The sequence below is a fragment of the Ovis aries genome, chromosome 14, assembly GCF_016772045.2.
Source record: "Ovis aries strain OAR_USU_Benz2616 breed Rambouillet chromosome 14, ARS-UI_Ramb_v3.0, whole genome shotgun sequence".
In the NCBI taxonomy this organism is placed as follows: Eukaryota; Metazoa; Chordata; class Mammalia; order Artiodactyla; family Bovidae; genus Ovis; species Ovis aries.
This window is the reverse complement of record NC_056067.1, coordinates 10,933,369-10,951,512: the sequence shown is the minus strand read 5'-3', so window position 1 is coordinate 10,951,512 and position 18,144 is coordinate 10,933,369. Positions and strand designations below refer to the sequence as shown.

The following is an 18,144-nucleotide window of genomic DNA, read 5'->3' as shown; positions in this document are numbered from 1 at the left end:
TCCTCACAGGGCCCCACCAGCTCCCACATCCCTGAGCATCAGGCGTGGTGCTCGGCGACGGATGTGGGTCACCTGGGGTCTCACGGCATTTGTGGGGGAGCCGGGGCATGGAGAAGTTGTGCCTGGAACCAGGGGCTCGGAAGGGGCAGAGGCAGGATGCGGATCTAGGATGTGCCCGGGCGGACCTGAACGCTTAAGAGAGGGCCACACACGACAAATACTGATTGCATTCAAACCCAGGGCTTCCCTGGTGGCTCAGATGGTAAAGAATCCACCTGCAATGTGGGAGAACGGGGTTCCATTCCTGGGTTGGGAAGATTCCCCTGGAGGAGGGCATGGCAATCCACCGCAGTATTCTTGCCTGGAAAATCCCCAGGGACAGAGGAGCCTGGCGGGCTACAGTCCATAGCATTGCAAAGAGTTGGATACAACTGGAGCAGAGCACAAAGATGCGTTTTTTTAAGCCACTACAGCAGCAGTAGACACCAACCCCAAACTCTTCCCAAACTCCCGTCATGGAACCAGAGTAGGTGAACAGAGGGGTCCTAGGCCGGCCCGGGTAGGAGACGGAAGATGCACTGCGTCTCCCACAGACGCTCCAAGCCCACTGGCCAGACCTGCTCCTGCCCGCCCCTCTCTACGGGACGAGGGGTTCCCCAAAGCCAGGGACAAGTACACATGAGGACGGAGGCATTCTGGGTGGGAGCAGGGCGGCAGGGGTCTGTTAGGACAGGAGCCTGCAGACCACCCCTCAGGGCTGGCGGACCCCAGCGCCCTGACGTGACTGGAGGAAAGGCAGGAGCCCAGGGGACAAACCTAGACGGCATTTTAAAAAGCAGAGACCTCGCTTTGCCAACAAAGGTCCGTAGAGTCAAAACTACGGTTTTTCCAGTAGTCATGTACAGACGTGAGAGCTGGACCATAAAGAAGGCTGAGCGCCAAAGAACCGATGGTTTTTGAACTCCGGTGCTGGAGAAGACTCTTGAGAGTTCCTTGGACTGCAAGAAGATCAAACCAGTCAATCCTAAGGGAAATCAACCCTGAATATTCACCAGAAAGACTGATGCTGAAGTTTAAGCTGCAATACTTTGGCCACCTTATGTGAAGAGCTGACTCACTGGAGAAAGACCCTGATACTGGGAAAGACTGAGGGTAGGAGGAGAAGGGGCGGCAGAGGGTGAGACGGTTGGATGGCATCACCGACTCGATGGGCATAAGTATGAACAAACCCCGGGAGACAGTTCCCCGGGAAGCCCAGTCGGCTGAGTAGCTGAATGAGCAGGAGCGTAGCCATGATGAGGGAGTCCACCTTGCTCTGGCTCTTGGTGACCGCCCCCGCAAACCCATCAGTGGGGTCTGCAGCTTCAACCACGTCTACCAACGAAGACGATATCTGCCACTTTAGATGCTGCTCCAGAGCTCAGAGAGGACGTCCAAGGGCCCACGGGGCAGAACACAGGGCCGCTGCACAGCTGGGCGGCAAGGCAGCCCCGAGGCCTGCGCCCTGGGGCCGTGTGGTGGGCAGCCTGCCGAGCCTTGCCCGGCAGCCCTGGGGGCCCCTGCCCCTGGCTCTACCTTGAACAGTAGCCAGGGAGGCTTTGCTGCTACAACCTCCCGCCTGCTCAGCAGCTCTGGAAGGTTCTGAGCCTGGCGGAAGCGCTGTGGAGGGACGCTGGGCCCAGACTCCAGCCATTCCCTTGCCTGTCTCCAGACAGTGCTGCCCCTCGCCCACACAGAGACCACTGCTCAGGAACACCGTCCCTGCGGCTACTGATGGGTCCCGAGTGTCCTCTGGCTGGATTCTATGCCGCCTGAGTGTGGCGCCTGAGACATGGACTTTCCTTTGACTAAAAGCTTAAGAATACTGGAAGGAGCTGGGCCTGGGGCAGCGGGGGAGGGGGGGGCGGCGCCACCTCGCCGTGAGGTTGGGACAGCGCCCTTCTCCCCGCCGCATGGTCACCCCAAGGTCCGTGCCTTGCCTGCCAGGAAGAAGGCCAGCTCTGGGGGTCCCTGCTGCTCCTGCAGCCCCAGAGCTGCTCTCCAGCAGCCAGCCAGCGAGCACCCCCGAGGCGGGCCTTCCAGGTGCGGTGCCTGACAACCACACAGCACTCCCCTGGGAGGGATGCAGGCGGCTGGGCCACACCTGTCCCCGGGGCACGCGGCCTCCAGCCCCCCAGTCCAGCACTAGGGCGGTGGCGGTGTAACGGCGGCACCCTGGCGAGGGCCGCTGTCCCCACATGTGCAGGGAACTGGGGCTCAGAGACCGACAGTGGACAGTTGTCCCCTCAAGACAAAGGGCACAGCCTCCCAACCTGCCCATAGCCACCCGGCCCTCTGAGAAAGGCCCCTGCCCCAGCCAGCACGGGGGAGGGGGCTGGAGCCCACCACCACGGAGGGATAGTGGGGAGACGGGGAGGTGCGGGGAGACGGGGAGGGGCGAGGAGCTCCAGGGAGGGGGCGCGGCATGGCCGTGTGTGCGTGAGCCTGTGTGTACTGCACACGCACCCTCGTGCCTGGCGCGCCTGCCGGGTCTGTGCGTGTCCCCCGCTCGTCCCCACGCAGCGTGTCCATGTGTCTGTAGGCGCACGCCCCCGTGCCCGCCCCGCCGCCCAGCTGGCGGTGCACAGCTGGACCCGGGGGGCTGTGCGCGCCGCCCGATGAGAGGTGGCAGGTGTGTAATAAACCATTAGTCACTGTCACGTTTCCAAGCAGCGGCCTCCCCGGGAGGGGCTGCCTGTGGGCTGGCGCTGCCTGGCGGGTCTCCAGCTGTGAGCTGCGTGTCCCCTGTCCCCCGGCCGCCGGCAGGGCTGCCGCCTGACAGGGGAGCAGCTGGCTGGCGTGGGACTTGTGCTTCTGCCCTGCCCCAGGGGCCCCAGGGCAGGCGGGCAGGGCCTCGTGTGTGCCCAGCAGGGCGGGGAGGTCCTTGAGGGTCATGGCTGTGCAGCCTATCACCCAGAGCTGAGGGCGGGCTGGGACAGCAGTCTCAGGGATGCTCTGGGCTGCCTGGAGGAAGTGCCAGTGGTGAATAGGAGTTACAATCAACAGCAGGGACACCAGCCAGGATGCCGGGCTCTGGGGGAGGGGGCGCCAGGACTGCACTCGACCTGCCGAGTTCCACTCTCATACCGGCTGGTGAGCCAGGCACTCCCACTGGCCTTCCCGCCCATTCCTCAGATGAGGAAACAGGCGCAGTGCAAGGAGGCGCTTGTCCCAGGTGTCCCTGCCCACCACTCGCAGCCCCCGTTGCTGCCAGACACCCCGTCTCCCTCTGCCAAGGGCCTGGACGCCCCCGGAGGGCTGGTGGCCCATCAGCCCGTCAGCCAGCCCCTTCCCTTGCTGAGTCCACACTACAGAAAGCAAGAGGTGGGTACCTGGGGGAACCCTGGAGATGGACTCCCAGGACCCCAGCACCATGAGCTGACTGCCCCACTCACTGACAAGCAGTGTTTCCACCAGCTGCCCCTGCAGTGGCCCAGCAACGGGGAAGGCTGCGCTGGGGGCTGTTAAGCATCGGTCCTCTTAGGGGCAGAACACGCCCAAGGAGCCACCTCACAGGGCCTTGGCCTAAGGGGCTGCTGCACGGCCCTCCCGAGGTAAGAACGCAGGTGTCCACTCACTGTTCCCATTCCAGGGCCCACGTGCCACACAACAAATGCCTCAGACTCCACGCTCACAGGCCTGACAACCAACCTGGGGCCAGCCTCTCCATCACTGGGGAAAGCAATGCGTCCAACGGGGTAGGGATAGTGGGGACAGGGTCTTGGTGGCTGGAGGGGTGGGAGTGAACGCCCATGCCGGAAAACGCCAGGCAGCACCTCGCGCGGCCGGACCCCCTCGTCCCCTCTGTCCCAAATGCGGCTACACCGGGAGCCACGTGCCTGCACGTGAGCGGTGCGTCCCCGCGGCAGGAGGGCGGGCAGCTGGACATCACATGGCACACGATGTGAAATGGAGCGCGACGGCAGCTGTGACAACAGGCGGCCTTGCAGGGCTGCGCAGGGCCCCGGAGACAAGGCTCACACCCCAGACACCAGGCCACGGGGCGCCAGGCAAACACAGGTGCGGCGGAAAAGCAAATGGGATCCTGGCGGGTTGCTCTGGGGCGACAGGGCATCCAGCTAGATGGAGAGTTCTAGGGCAGGGTCTGGTGGCTCATGGAGATAGATCCATTATGCTATTTTTTAAATGAATGAGTGAACACACTGGAATGTAGAGATTAAAAAAAAGAAACCAACAAAGGCTGTTTGTGAATTGACAGTGAGAGAGAGGGAAACGATCACACTCAAGTCACGGAGACTTGACTCCTGGCTCCCCACTAAAATGTGGCGACCCTGGGGTGGGAATCTGCACCCCAACTTCTGGGGAGGCTTCTGGTTTCTAGGAGCTGCCGGATCCACTCCAGTAGCCAGAGATGGTGAAATGCTAGCACCTACCTGTGCCCGCGAGGTCCGGTCCAGCCCCATCCAGACTGCTCTGCTGACACCGGGCTGGCCCCTGCTCCTGGCCGGCCCTGGGGCCCCTGGGCAGGCTCTCTGCTGGGGCACCCGGCCGAGGCTCGGGCTCCTGGGCGGGTGTGTGGGTGGCTGTCGACGTCTCGAGAGATGCAGACGTGACCTGGAAGGACAGGAGGGGGACGTGGTGAGTCTTGGGCACGTCTGCTTGGTGGTGCCCCAGGGTGCTGGGTACTGCCCCTCACCCAACGGTGGCCTGGCGTCACTGTCAGGGACCTGGTGTGGCTGGCTCTGGGAGCCAGAGTGCCTCCCTCGTCCAGCAAATGCTGCCCAGGGATACCAGGCTGACCTCCAGGCGCCGGGGGTCCACCCCCAGGACCCACTGCTACCTGGGCCCCTCCGCTCTGCACAGGCCTCTGTGACAACTGCCAGCAGGTCGCACGTGTAATGACCACTCTAGCTAATCTTCAGTCCTCCCTGCAGGGCAGTCATCCTATCCCCCACCGTTGCCCTGTGTTTTTAAAAAATACTGTATCGTAAAATATGTCGCTGTTGTTTGTTATTTACTCTCTGAGTCGGGTGTGACTCTGCGACGCCAGGAACCGTACCCCACCAGGCTCCTCTGTCCATGGGATTTCCCAGGCAAGAACACTGGAGTGGGTTACATAACAAAAAGTTTACCATCTAGACCATTTTAAGGATACAATTCAGTGGCGTGAAGTCCAAACATGTGTGCAACCATCCCCCAGATCCATTTCCGGAACTTTCTCATCAGCCCAAATGGAAACGCCACACTCATTAGATGCTACTTCTCTGCTCCTGCCCCACCCCGGCACCCACCGTCCCGGCTGGTCACTCTGCCCCCGGTCCACAGGGGCGCAGGGGACTGGGGCTCAGAGAGGGGCGGCGGGAGCCTGAGGTCACAGAGCTGCCAAGACAAGGCTGACACACGTTTGGATCCTGGGCTCCTAGGCCTGAAACCCCGATAGCTCCCTGGGGGCTGGTCCCGGGGCCTGGCAAACCCCCAGTCCCTGATTACAAGCTCTGGGACTGCACGGCTGTCAGAGAACAACTTCGCGTTGATCCCGTTTTCCCAAGGATTAGGACTATAAAAGCAAAGTGCCTGAGAGAGATGGATGGTGCTCCATCCAGGCTCCGCCAGCCCCACACGTGAGAGACGGGTACATTTACCATTTGTTTCCGGGAGCGCTTTAATTTATGGGATCCATATGGTGACGCTGCCCTGACCGCGGCCCCCGCAAATCCCACAGGGGTGCTGGCAGCTTAGGCTGGAGCCAGGAGGGGGTGGCGCCTGGCCCCGGCACACTTCATCCACTCCTGGCCTGCTTAGGGCTGGGGGCCCACCACACGGCGGGGAGCCTGGAGCCCCTGTAGACCCCACTCCATAGGGTTTTTGCTGCTCTGGCAAACCCTGCCATCACCACTCGGGGAAACTCTTGCCAGACGCAGCGCTGCTGTGTCTCCGTTAGTCACAGGATGACTCGCCCAGCCAACCCCGGGGACTGTCTATGGGGTGGCACCAGATCAAAGAGGGCAGTGTTCTCCAAGCTCCTGGGGGTGGGCTGGCACTGCCCTGGCCTTGACTCTGCTGTGCGCTGGTGCAAAGGAGGAAGGGGTGCGGCCTGCCCCTGCCCTGCTCCTCCTCCTGGAGCACAGGGACCAGGCTCCTGCGGCGGGGAGGTGGCTGGCGATGCCTCCCAGCTCCCCGGATGGGACACGAAGAAAGCACGGAGATGCAAGGGGACAAGTGGCCGCAGTAATTGGAGGTGCCTGGATTTGAACCGTAGCAGCTGGGAGAAGACTCGGCTGTTCCAAAACAACCAGGGACATAGCCTTTAAGCAGAGAGCAGCAGATGGCAGAAGAGAATACATCCGGATGGAGGGGGTGCAGATGACAAAGACTGCAGGAACTGGAGAATAGAACTCCCCAAGGGCTGGGAAAATCCAGGCAGGCTTCCTGGAGCAGGTGGAACTGTCCTGAACTAGACCTTCAAAGAGAACAGGTTTGGAAAGGGAGGAGGAACAGGAAGGACAAGAGATTCAAACGCATATCTCTGCCCCCAGGAGGGTAAACCATTAATGAGGTACTGGGTAGGTGAGACTGTGGGGGAGGATGGCGGGGGAGATGGGCAGCACCAGTCCACCCAGCGCCCTGTGGAGGGAGCAGGCTCCATCCCACCAGGCCTGCTCTTTCAAGAGGAAGTGGGGAATCCATCTTTAAAAGCGACACCCGCGTGATTATTAAGTGTTGAAATACCCTCACATGCTTCTGGTGGGGCTGCAAACTTGTGCAGCTGCTTTGGAGACGGCCTGGCAATTCGTTAAGACCCAGAGACACAGAGTCGTCACAGGACCCAGCGACTCCACTCCTAGGCAGGTATTCTGGAAAGACAGAAGCAGACGTCCACACGAAAGCTTGCCTCTAAATGTTCATAGCAACCCTCAGTTCACAGACAAATGAATGCAGCGATGAACTTGGAGGCAGGTTCTTCCCCCATCGAGTCCTGCCAACACCCTGACCTGCAGTGGGGGCCCCCACTGAGCACGCAATGGTAGGTGTGCAAGCTGCTTACGCGTAATCCTCTGTTACACAGCAGTGGATAACTAAGACAACCCGAAAGCTCTAGAACAGGGCCCGGCCCAGAAACACACACTCCCCAGCACCATCGTGTGCCAGACACCCTCCCTCCTCGGGTCCAGCTGTCCCCACCACAAGGATTTCACCCCCTTCTCTGGGGTCTGTCAGCAGCTGCCCAGGACGCCAAGGAGGCTCAGTCACTGATAATTGCTGGGCGAGGCTGCCAGACACACGTGGGCGGGAGTATGCGCTATCTCATGCTAGCATCATCGGAGTGGGGAGGCGAAGGTTCGCGAAGGTTCTTGGCCAGACCATCGCAGGGAGGCAGAGAGCGGCCTTTCCTCACCCTTCAAGGCCAAATTTACAACAATTCCTGGCTAATAAAAAGCAGACCCTTGAACCAACACATTCACTGTGTCTTCTCGCTACCAGAGCCCAGAGCTCCAAGCTCACGGCCTGACTTAATGTGCTATTGGGAGGGGGGGCCTGGGACATACATTGCTCCCTGCCCTGGGGACCCTGGAAATTGGCAGCATCCCAGAGAGTCCATGGGGCCCTGTGGAGCGAGCAGGATAAACTTTATTGTCCCCTTTATTTCCCTGGACTGGGGCCACCACATTTAAAGCATTAGTTAACAGGGAAAGGAAAAAAGGGGGGGGGGAATTTCCAGGGTTCTTTACCATAAAAGGGATCTGCAGCCCACCACTGAATATCCTAATGAGATCTTGCCTTGTTACACTTTCTCTGGGGAGCTAAGTGATTTCTGCAGAGCTCCGATTCCAGGTAAATTCGCAGGTAGGGATGATGGTGGCCGGGGGCGTGGGGGGCGGGGTGCGGGGAAAGAGCAGACACAGCATCATGGCTACAGAAAGGAGAACCATGTATCAGGCTTGTCAGCACCAGGGTATTTGATGGATCATATTAGTCCTCGGGCTCCCCAAGTCTGGGAACTCCTGCTCTATTGTTCTGTAGAATTGTTTTATTGAGATAAAATCCATATAGTATACTATTCACCCATGGAAAGTATACAATTCAGGGGCTTTGAGTATAATCACAGACTTGCATGACCACCAACAGCATGCATCTAGGACGTCCCCATCACCCTGTCCCCCCCCCACCCCCAGCCCCGGCAGCTGCTCATCTCCTTCCATCCTCGCAGGCGTGCCTCCTCTGGACACTGCATATAGACAGAATCCTCCACCATGTAGCCCTCTGAGTCTGGCTTCTTTTGCTCGGCATAATGTTTCTCAGACTTGCCCACGTGGTAGAGTGTAAATCATGTATTTTTAAAAACAAAGGCAGTTCCAGTTTGAGGGCCCACAGCAGCCCAGAGGCCACTGGACAAGACGCCAGGACTTCCCTCTCTGGCAGCCCCGCCAACTGACTGTTCCCAGGGCCCACTTCCCTCTCCTTACCACCCCACCCCCAACCCCGGCACCCAGCCAGACTCTCCGGCTTCCTGCAGAGCGACAGGGTCAGGCACTGGGTTCTGGGTTCTCTCCACTGGTTTCCAGCTGGGAGATCTTGGCAAAGTGACTTAACCTCTCTGGGCCTGTTTCCCCTTCTGTAGAATGGATTAACAACCCAGCGAAGTCTGACTCCCAGAGGCAAGTGGAGGGGATGAGTTCTTTCTGCTAAAGCACATAGTAGGTGCTCAAGAAATGGCCGCTTATCTCAAGACCTAACCACATAAGCATCAGGAACAAGAGCCAAAGGGGTGTCGGGGCCGGGGGACTCCACAGAGCCTGGAAGGATGTGTGCTGGAGAAGGCATCACAGCCTTGGCCTTGGCCTTGGGGGGCCCCAGCTGGCCTCTGGGCACTTTTGGCCTCAGTTGGCAGGGCTGCCTTCTAGGTCCCCTCAATCACTGCGGGCGCAGAGCCTGAGGCAGTTCTGGAGTCCCTGAAGTCATGGGGTAGGATCTGGGGTGTGAGACTCCCATTTTTCCTGATCACCTCGAATCTTCTCTTTCCTCCAAATCGGCTCAACATACACTTCAGGAAGCCAGGCTTGCCAATCCTGAATAAAGCAAAGATGGGCCTGAATCCTGGGTGCCGCCTGCCTGCAGCCACAACTAAGAGTAACAGACGAGTCATGACTGCTCGGACTTCAGCTTACGTCTCGGGGAAATGGGCCAGTGATGCCCTAGCCGAGCTTCACAGAGCGCTTGCCCTGTGCCAGGAGTCCACCCTGCACTTGCTGTCAGTAGCCAGCGTCATTCTCCCAACAGCCCTCCCTTAATGCCTGCTTTGCAGGGGAGGAAACCGAGGCACAGAGAAGTCAAGTCAGCTGCCCAAGCTCACCCAGCTGGCCACGGTCAGAGCGCCCACAGCGCAGGCACCAGGGGGTCCTCACTGCACACCAGCAGGGCCTGACTCACGATGGCTCAGCAGACACACGGCAGCCCGGATTGTGGGTGAGCGGGTGGGCTGTGGAGGGTCTATCTCAAGAGCAAGGCTGGGAGGGGAGGCAGAACTGAGCTGCCAGAGAGGGACGAGGAGACACCAGCATGCGACGGCGCCCACAGACACAGCATCACCGGCCCTTGGCCCCAAGGAGTGATCAGATATGGGCGGGAGGCCCGGGCCAGGGGAAAAGAGCCACCTCCCCCACAAACAGGAGTGGCTGGGGGCCTGCGTTGGCTCGAGGGTGGGTGGGCACCGCCCAGCTGGTGGGAGACCCTGCCATGGGCCGGGGACCTGTGGGTCACAGGCCTGGAGCTATCTGTCTGGGAGGGAATAAGGGCACAGGGCCAGCCCTACCATGAGGACCCTCCCCCCATTTTCCTGGCACCCCCCACGAGAGCCCACCCACGAAGATGCACTCAAGCCTCTCTGAGGGTCTTCTTCTCCTGTGCTGCAAGCTGGGGCATCAGAGGCCTAAGACCAGTATTTTATGCCCCTTAATTCTCTGTAATAGCTCCTTAATGGTGAGCAGAGAACTCCAAATACTTCAGGAAAGGGGACGATAAAGCTCCGGGTCAGGGGGAGACAGAGCTGCTGAACGCACAGTCCCCGACAGGCAGACAACGAACGGGTTATTAAGCGTGCGGGGCAGACCGGGCGTAATTGGAAAGTTATTAGATATGGAATACACACAGCACCCAGTAAATGAGTAATCAGGGGCTAATTAAGCTCACGCGACACGGCAGATCGCGCGGGAGAGGCTGGTGGCTGCCACATCTGTGGCAGCAATTAGGGGCGCTCCGGCTGCGGCGCCCGCGGGGAGGGGGCGTCGCCGGCTCGGGCGGAGTCCCAGCCGGGGGTCCCAATCCCACTCTTCCCCCAGCCGAGTCCCGCCAGGTGTTCCTGCGTCTCAGGGCCGAGAGGCGGGATGGGGAGGCTCATCCAGCCTTGAGGACACAAGGTCCAGGACTCAGAAAAAGAGACAGAAGGAAGGTTTTTGTCCCTGGCTGCACATCTGGCCAGGAGAGGACTCGCTGAAGCCTCCTGAGGGGATAGACACAGTCATAAGGGTCCCCCCAAGTGACCTGCAAAGTGTGTGCACAGAGTCACCTCTGAGCGCTTTGCTGGAGTTTTGCCAGGGGGGCCAGCCTAGGGGCATGACCAGCCCATTTTATAGATGAGGAAACGGCGGCTAAGAGGACCAGAAGGGGACGGAACTCACCCACCCTGGTTCCCCTGCAGCAGGCACAGACACTGCCTCCCAAGTGTCTGGGAAAGACAGGGGCACTGCTGTTTCTCAGGAGACTGGAGCAGTTACGTGGACGAAGGGAGCGACCGTCTGGGTTCCTCCAAACTGGGTGACCTTATGCATGCTTCTGAATGTCTCTGAGCCTCATCGTTTTCATCTGCAAAGGGGGTGCTGACTGTCACACCCACAGCACATGGCAGTCGTGAGGATTCCAAAGTTAACATTTGTGCAGTCCAGCCCAGGCCTGACACACGGACGTCATGAATGCATTTGCTAAAGCCAAAAGAGAAGAAACCCCACTCCCAATGCCACAAAGAGAATGAGAAAGCCCCTAGTTCAAGACCCGGGGGCTGCCGGAGCTGAAGAGAATCCGAATTTAGCCGAAACTAGGCACTCTTTCCGAGCCAGGAGCCAGTCTGTCCCTGAAGGGTCCCAGCAAAAGGGCAGGAGACTTGGGACAAAAATGTCTTTCACTGGTCACAGGTATACATTGACTGCACCTACTGAGCGCCAGGCCCCACACCCGTGACACCCAGTGGGTGTCAGCCCATTACGCCTTAGCTCTGGCGGGGGGCAGGAACTGTTGGGCCCCATTACACAGATGGGGAAACAGACCCAGAATGGTTGGCTCATGGCTGTGTCTGGATGGCGCAGGTGGGGCATGATTTCTCTGGAGAAAAGAAAAGCCAGAGTCTGGGACTTCCTGGTGGGCCAGTGGTTAAGAATCCACCTTGCAGTGCAGGGGACGTGGGTTCAATCCCTAGTTCAGGGAACTAAGATCCCATGTGCTGTGGAGCAACTGAGCCCATGCGTCACAGCTAGAGAATCCGTGTGCCACTATGAAAGATACAGCAGGATGCCACAAAGATCCTGCATGCCACAGCTAAGAACTGATGCAGCCAAATAAGTCAGTAAATATTACGAAAAGAAAGCAGGAAAGCAAACCGGAGTCTGTTGCTAACAGCACCCAGAGTGTCGAGAGACACACCTGGGTGGGGCAGGTGCAGCTGGATGCACAGGACCCCAGGGAGACTGGAGCTGGCCAGAGGTGGGCAAGCCCAACTTATGCTGCTTCTGTGGCTGAATGGGACCTTCGGAAGGCCTGAGCCCGGCCCCTCGCTCAAGGGAGGCCTCTGGGCCAGCTGACTCCCTTGTCTGGCCAGGGGCAGGGCAGGGGTCTGCAGGGAGGAATGCAGTTTCCAGAGGCAAGCTTGCTGCCCCCTGACTGCCAGGCTGCAGGGCGTGTGGGTGGTGATGCTGGGAGAATCCAGCTCAGGCCCAAGGTCAGGGACGAGGCCCTCCAGGGTCTGGGGGCCCCTGGAAGCCAGCAGGGGGAGCAGGCTGATCTCAGACCAATGACTGCCCAACCCCTGGCTCTCCGGGGCTCCCCTCCTACTCCTGTGGTGCTCTCTCACCTCCTCCTGCCTCCCAGGGAAAGAGTGTCCCACCAGTTTCTGGGCACACAGCCCTCCTCACTTCAGCCCAGCCACGCCTGAGCCTGAGCCAACTTTCCAGAATACCACACTCAACCGGCCTGCACAAAATCCTTCCTGACCCCTCCGCGGGACATCTGAGAGCCACGTGATTTGGGCCAGCCTAGCTTCTCACACGTTATGCCTCACATCCACCTAACCACCTGACCAACCCTGCCTCCGTCCATCCATCCTTCCACTTGTCTATCTGACTGTCCATCCATCTATCCATCCAACCGTCCATCAATCCTTCCATCTATCCAATCGTCCAGTCAACCATCCATCCATCTAATAAACATTTATTAGGCACCTACTATTGCCAGGCATTGTGCCTGAGATACAACAGCCAACAGAACAGGTGAACATCCCTGCCCTTAAGAAGGTGACATTCTGGGGGCTTCTCCAGCGGTCCAGTGGTTAGGAACCAGCCTTGCAACGCTGGGGGCGTGGGTTTGATCCCTGGGCCAGGGAACTAAGATCGCACATGCTGTGGGCCAACTAAGCCTGTGTGTGGCAACGGCTGAGCCCACCTGCCCTAGAGGCTCCACAGAGCTCTGTCTAGTGCCACAGCCAGAGGGTCCATGCACTGCAAGGAAAAGATCCCGCAGAGCACAACCAGGATCCCATGTGCGGCAACGAGGACCCAATACAGCCAAATAAACGCATTAAAGAAAAAGAGTACAGGGAGGTTCGTTACAATATTCTCCCCCACTTCTGTAGACTCTTTTTTTTAACTTAAAAAAAAAAAAAAGGTGACATTCTGGTTGGGGAAGACAGACTCAATAAATCCATACTGACATGTCAGTTGGTAGGAGGTACCAGAAGGACAAACAGGAGAAGGGGACAGGGAGGGGCAGCGTGGCCAGAGTTAGAACTTTCCATAGGCTGGCCCCATTGAAAAGGGACATTGTGCAAAGACTTGAAGGAAACAAGAAGGCTAGCCATGGAGATAGATACCTGCAGGAAGAGTGTTCCAGGAAGTCAGTCAGTTCAGTTGCTCCGTTGTGTCCGACTCTGCGACCCCATGGACTGCAGTATGCCAGGCCTCCCTGTCCATCACCAACTCCTGGAGTTTACTCAAACTCATGTCCATCAAGTCAGTGATGCCATCCAACCATCTCATCCTCTGTCGTCCCCTTCTCTTCCCCCCTTCAATCTTTCCCAGCATCAGGGTCTTTTCTAATGAATCAGTTCTTCACATCAGGTGGCCAAAGTATTGGTGTTTCAGCTTCAGCATGAGTCCTTCCAATGAATATTCAGGACTGATCTCCTTTAGGATGCACTGGTTGGATCTCCTTGCAGTCCAAGGGACTCTCAAGAGTCTTCTCCAACACCACGGTTCAAAAGCATCAATTCTTCAGGACATTAACGTTCCAGGAAGAAGGAACAGCAAACAAGGTTCCCGAGGTGGGGAGCATGTGTGCAGACCTTTCGTGGAAAGGCCAGACGGTCTGGGCTCGCTCCCTTCCGCTCCCCGGCAGGCGTTCCGCAGGGCCTGGGAGCTGAGTGCCTTCGTGCACTCACCACCTCTCTGGGCTTTGGCTTCCCCATTTGTAAAATGGCAAGGTCTCCCTAGGTTCGAGGTTCAGGGTGAGTACAACACAGGGGTCTGCTCACAAGCCACTGTCATGTCCATGAGTCCCCCTCTCACCCCAAAATGCCCTCTCCTCCTCCTCAAGTCCCTGCCTCCTTTCCAGCCAAGAGTCTGTCCCGAACCCTGGACTCTCCCCAGCTCCCCTTCCCAGGCAGAGGCAGACCCTCCCCTGAACCACCTCCAGTAGAGCCCTCATCTGAGTACCACTGATTCAGGGGTTATGCTTCTGGCCCCTCAAGACTGTCCTTGCCCTGAACAACACTTGGTAACTTCCAGGCCTGGCAGTATCCCCAACACAACACAAAGAGGAGACATCTAAGTTGTGGAAGGAACCACTGGTGGTGTGGGGAACCGCGTTTCAGGCACAGGGAACAGCCGTGCAAAGGCCCTGAGGCAGGAGAGTGCCTGGTGTGACTGAGGGTCAGCAATGGGGACCACGTGGCTGGGCCCCTGACGGACTCGGGCTCTCATTCAGAGTAAGAGGGAAGCCAGGAGGGTTCCAAGTCAAGGACAGATGTGATCTGACTTTCGCTTTAACTTTTGACGATGAGATGCTTCTAGATTCACATGCAGTCATAAGAAACAATATCCGGAGAGCCTGCGCACCCTCGGCTCAGTTTCCCCAAAGGTAACATCTTACAAAACCAGAGCCAAGGTCACAGGAAGGAACTAGCAGGACAACTTGCCTCTATTGTGCACGCTTCCCCAGTGGGACCTGGACTTGCACGGGCGTGTGCATTCTGTTCTCCAGAGTGTTATCGCCAGCATCGGCTCCTACAAACACCTCCACCACAGGGACAGGCAGCAGTCCCACCCTCAGCATCCCCCGGGACGCCCCCTGATAAGCACACCCCCCTCCCTCCTGCCCCAGACACCCAGCCCCGCCAGCCGCTGATCTGTTCTCCATTTCTACGTTCTGCCATTCCAGGCATGTTATGTAAACGCAATCACACAGTCTGTAACCCTTTGGGACTGTTCCCGCTCAGCATAGCTCCCTGGAGGTTCACCAGGTTGGCAGGCATTTTGGTGGTTTGTTCTTTTTTATTATGGAAGTCATCATGCACGGCGTGGCCATCCCTCGTCTTGGGGGCCTGTTGCCTGGTTTCAGTAGAGAGAAGCCGGTTCCCTGCAGGTTGAGGGGCTTCTTCTGTCCCATCCCAGGCTCCTGTCCCACCACGGCCCCGCCCCTCCTCCCGTCTTCAGAATCTGTGCCTGGTTTACCTGCCAGCTCCCTGTCCAGGGCCTGCCCCCTCCATCTGGGAACCAGCACCCTGCTCATCAGGTATGATGTGCCCCTACACCACCCCACACAGCCTCTTTAGATGTCCCAAACTGGGGAGGTCAGGGGGCCTGTCAACCCAAGGCTTCTGGAGCGCTCCTGGTTCAGATGCGGATCAGAGATGTTTAGCAACCTGCCAAACGCCACACAACTGGAAAACGGGCTGACGCCCACCCTGGCGTGCTTCAGTTGCATCAGAGATGGGTTCCGAGGACAGGGTGAGAGAGCAGGGTGGTGCGAGGGCTACCCTGGACTCTGGGGGCTCAGCTCGACCCCGTGCCTCCACCGAGGGGGCCTTGGCAGCTGCAGGTAAACGAGACACAATCCCTGTGGAGGGAACTGTGCTGTCTCACCCGGGCAGTCAGTTTATCAAGCGCTGACAGTGCATTAGCTAAGTGATCACTAGACTATTAATTTTTTTCCCCAGCCCTTGCCAGGGGTATTACAGTGAAAAATGGCAGCTTAACCGCAGGGAAATTCTTCAGGGTGACAAAAATAAAAATAGCTCTAATTGAAGTTGATAGAAATTATACCCTTTAAAAACACACGTCGGGGTGCACTGGCTGTATTGTAAATTAACACGGGGGCAGGGCTTCTGACACAAGACGATGGCGACACAGTGACAGCCACAGCAAACAGCCTCCCATCTTCCGGGCCGCGGCTCAGCAGCCTTGGGGGTCGGCCGGCGCCCGGGTGGGGGGTCGGGTGGGGGCTGGCAGTTGTGGCCTCGCTCGCAACCCAGCCCCTGCCGAGGGGCAGCTGGCAGGATGCGGCCAGGGCCACTTCGGGGAGCCCTGGGTGTCCTGGGGTGCTGCAGGCCCTCCTGGGAGCAGAGGGGGCCAAGCCCTCAGCAAGCCAGGCTGGCGCTCCAGCACCACGGCCACCGCGGGGCCCGGCTTGCAACGCTGGAGGCCAGTGTGAAACTCACCCATGAGTACGTGTTCATCATGGAGGCCCCAGCCCATCAGACGGAGCCTGTATGCTCTGGTCTCGGCGGTGAAGCGTCCCCCGGCAGCCAAGGGGCTTCAGTGCAGCGCATGAAAGAATGATAAATATAATGGCGATAAAATACTAATAATCACAGGCGGAGCATCTGCTCGGCGGAGCACACTGTTTCAAGTACTTTCCACATGTTTTAATTCACTTAATCCTCGACACAACCGGTGAGGCAAACACGGTCATTACCATCATCACGTTCCAGACGAGGAAGCGCGTCTGGAGGCCCGGACAGGCTGTGTAGCCCGCCTGCAGGGACAGTCAGTCACTCGGCCCCCTCTAGGCTGGCCTCCGAAGCCCCCTGCCCAGGGCCCCTGAGCCCAGCAGAGGACGGGCCCCCGGCCAGCAGGTCTCCGGAGGAGCCGCCCTCAGAACATGGCACGGGCAGCGGCGTCAGCGCGGGCCCTCCCTGCACACGCACGAAACAGGAAAACCAGACTCCATATCACGCCTGCTTACTCGGCTTTCTCCTTCGTGGTCTATCACTCTGGCTTCCAGTTAAGAATGTTTCCGGTCGTCTGAAATAGACAGGATAGCTCATTCTCAAAGCTTGGCCTCTAAGGGTCTAGCACTCTTCCTTTCCTACAGAGATGAGCAGCTGCAGAACAGCGAGCAGCACTTGCCCTGTTGGAGGTTTACAGGCATCACGAGCTGACTTCTGTGGACAGAACGTGCAAGAACAAAGGATTCCAACACCCAGAGGTTTGCAGCAACAAGCCACGCCCTTCCCTCATCTCGACTTTACTTATTCACTTATTCTACTCTCATTTATTTTTTTTGCCACACCGAGTGGCATGCAGGGTCCCAGCTCCCTGACTAGGGCTGGAACGCATACAGCCTGCAGTGAAAGCCAAGTCTGAACCACTGAACTGCTGGGGAATGTCCCACTTTGACTCGACAAGGACTTTGCTGAGACCCTTCGGGGAATTTGGGGTTTGCAGGGCGTGAGCCACCTGTCTCCTTGTACGGCCCTGCAATAAACCTTTTTCTGCTCCAAACTCGGATGGTTCGGTATTGTTTGATCTCACTTGTGTGCCGCACACAAAAACCCGCGTGTGGTGACACACACTTATTTTCACACGGCTTGTGCAATTTACTTCTATTTTGGCTTCACCTTTACTGAGGTTGAGAATTCACTTAAGCCTCCTATAGTTTCCAACAACTTAAAACTGTGCTGGGTATTATGCATTGGTCGGGGGTCAGGGAGGGGGGCGGTAAAGAGAAAAACAGACTTAACAATTAATTTTGGAATACTTATCGGGCCCTTGCCCCAGTAAATGCCAGGCACTGTTCTAGGCACTGGAGATTCATAGCACAATGAGGAAAGTTCCAGGCCTCTTGCTGCTGACGTTTGAAAAGGTTGGAAGAAATAATTACAGAGCCACTCATTCCAGGTCCACAGGCAAAGACAGAAGCCACCAAAAATGAAAATCTAAACACCATCTTATGATGGAAAGACACAAGTCAAAAATCTAAGAATCTGACCTGCAAAGGATTCTAAGCTTATTCTTTTAAAAAGAATAAAGGGAAAGATTAGAAGGAATCTCTCATTTTCTCTCTCTCTCTCCCTGAGTGTGTGTGTCTACACACACACACACCATTTCCAGGGAGAGAAATCTAATAATGGGAGAAACCTTGAGAAGAGCGATTTTCGTGGCTTTGCACTGCTGTCTTCCCTGAAAAGATCTGGAGGGAATAATTGACTGGAGTGAGTCCTGATTGAGGTGGAAAAGGGGAAAAGTAAACGTGGGAAATGCAGACAGGAGTTTCCAGAAAGGGCATCGCACACGGGCAAGTCCTGCGGGGCCGGGTCAGCTCTGCCCACAGTTGGTCCAGAGAAATCTCGGGAGACATGGGAGCAGACCCCGGCCGGCACAGACATGCATGCCTCTCTCCCAGGAGATAACGAAGCCCCAGGATGGAAGTGATAGGACTGCTGGCCTGGCATCACACCCAGGTCGACCCCAGAACACATCGTCGGGTGGGGGCAGGGAGTGACTCCGCAACCACGGTGAAGAGCACTGGAGGACTCCGGGCTCCTGGCCGGTCTGCAGGAAGGGACGTGACTTCCGAGCCGGGAGAGGAAGCGGCTGCAAGCGA

General features: G+C 57.9%; 1 protein-coding gene across 7 annotated transcripts in view; it reads right to left on the bottom strand.

The window, feature by feature from the left end:
• The window catches only part of GSE1 (Gse1 coiled-coil protein), a 393,370-nt gene that overhangs the window by 241,591 nt on the left and 133,635 nt on the right, over window positions 1-18,144 (bottom strand). For all 7 annotated transcript variants that reach the window (XM_042230771.2, XM_042230774.2, XM_042230773.2 and 4 more), the window contains exon 2: window positions 4,434-4,614. In XM_042230771.2, coding sequence (XP_042086705.1) covers window positions 4,434-4,614 — 181 coding nt within the window. The remainder of the gene's footprint in view (window positions 1-4,433; window positions 4,615-18,144) is intronic.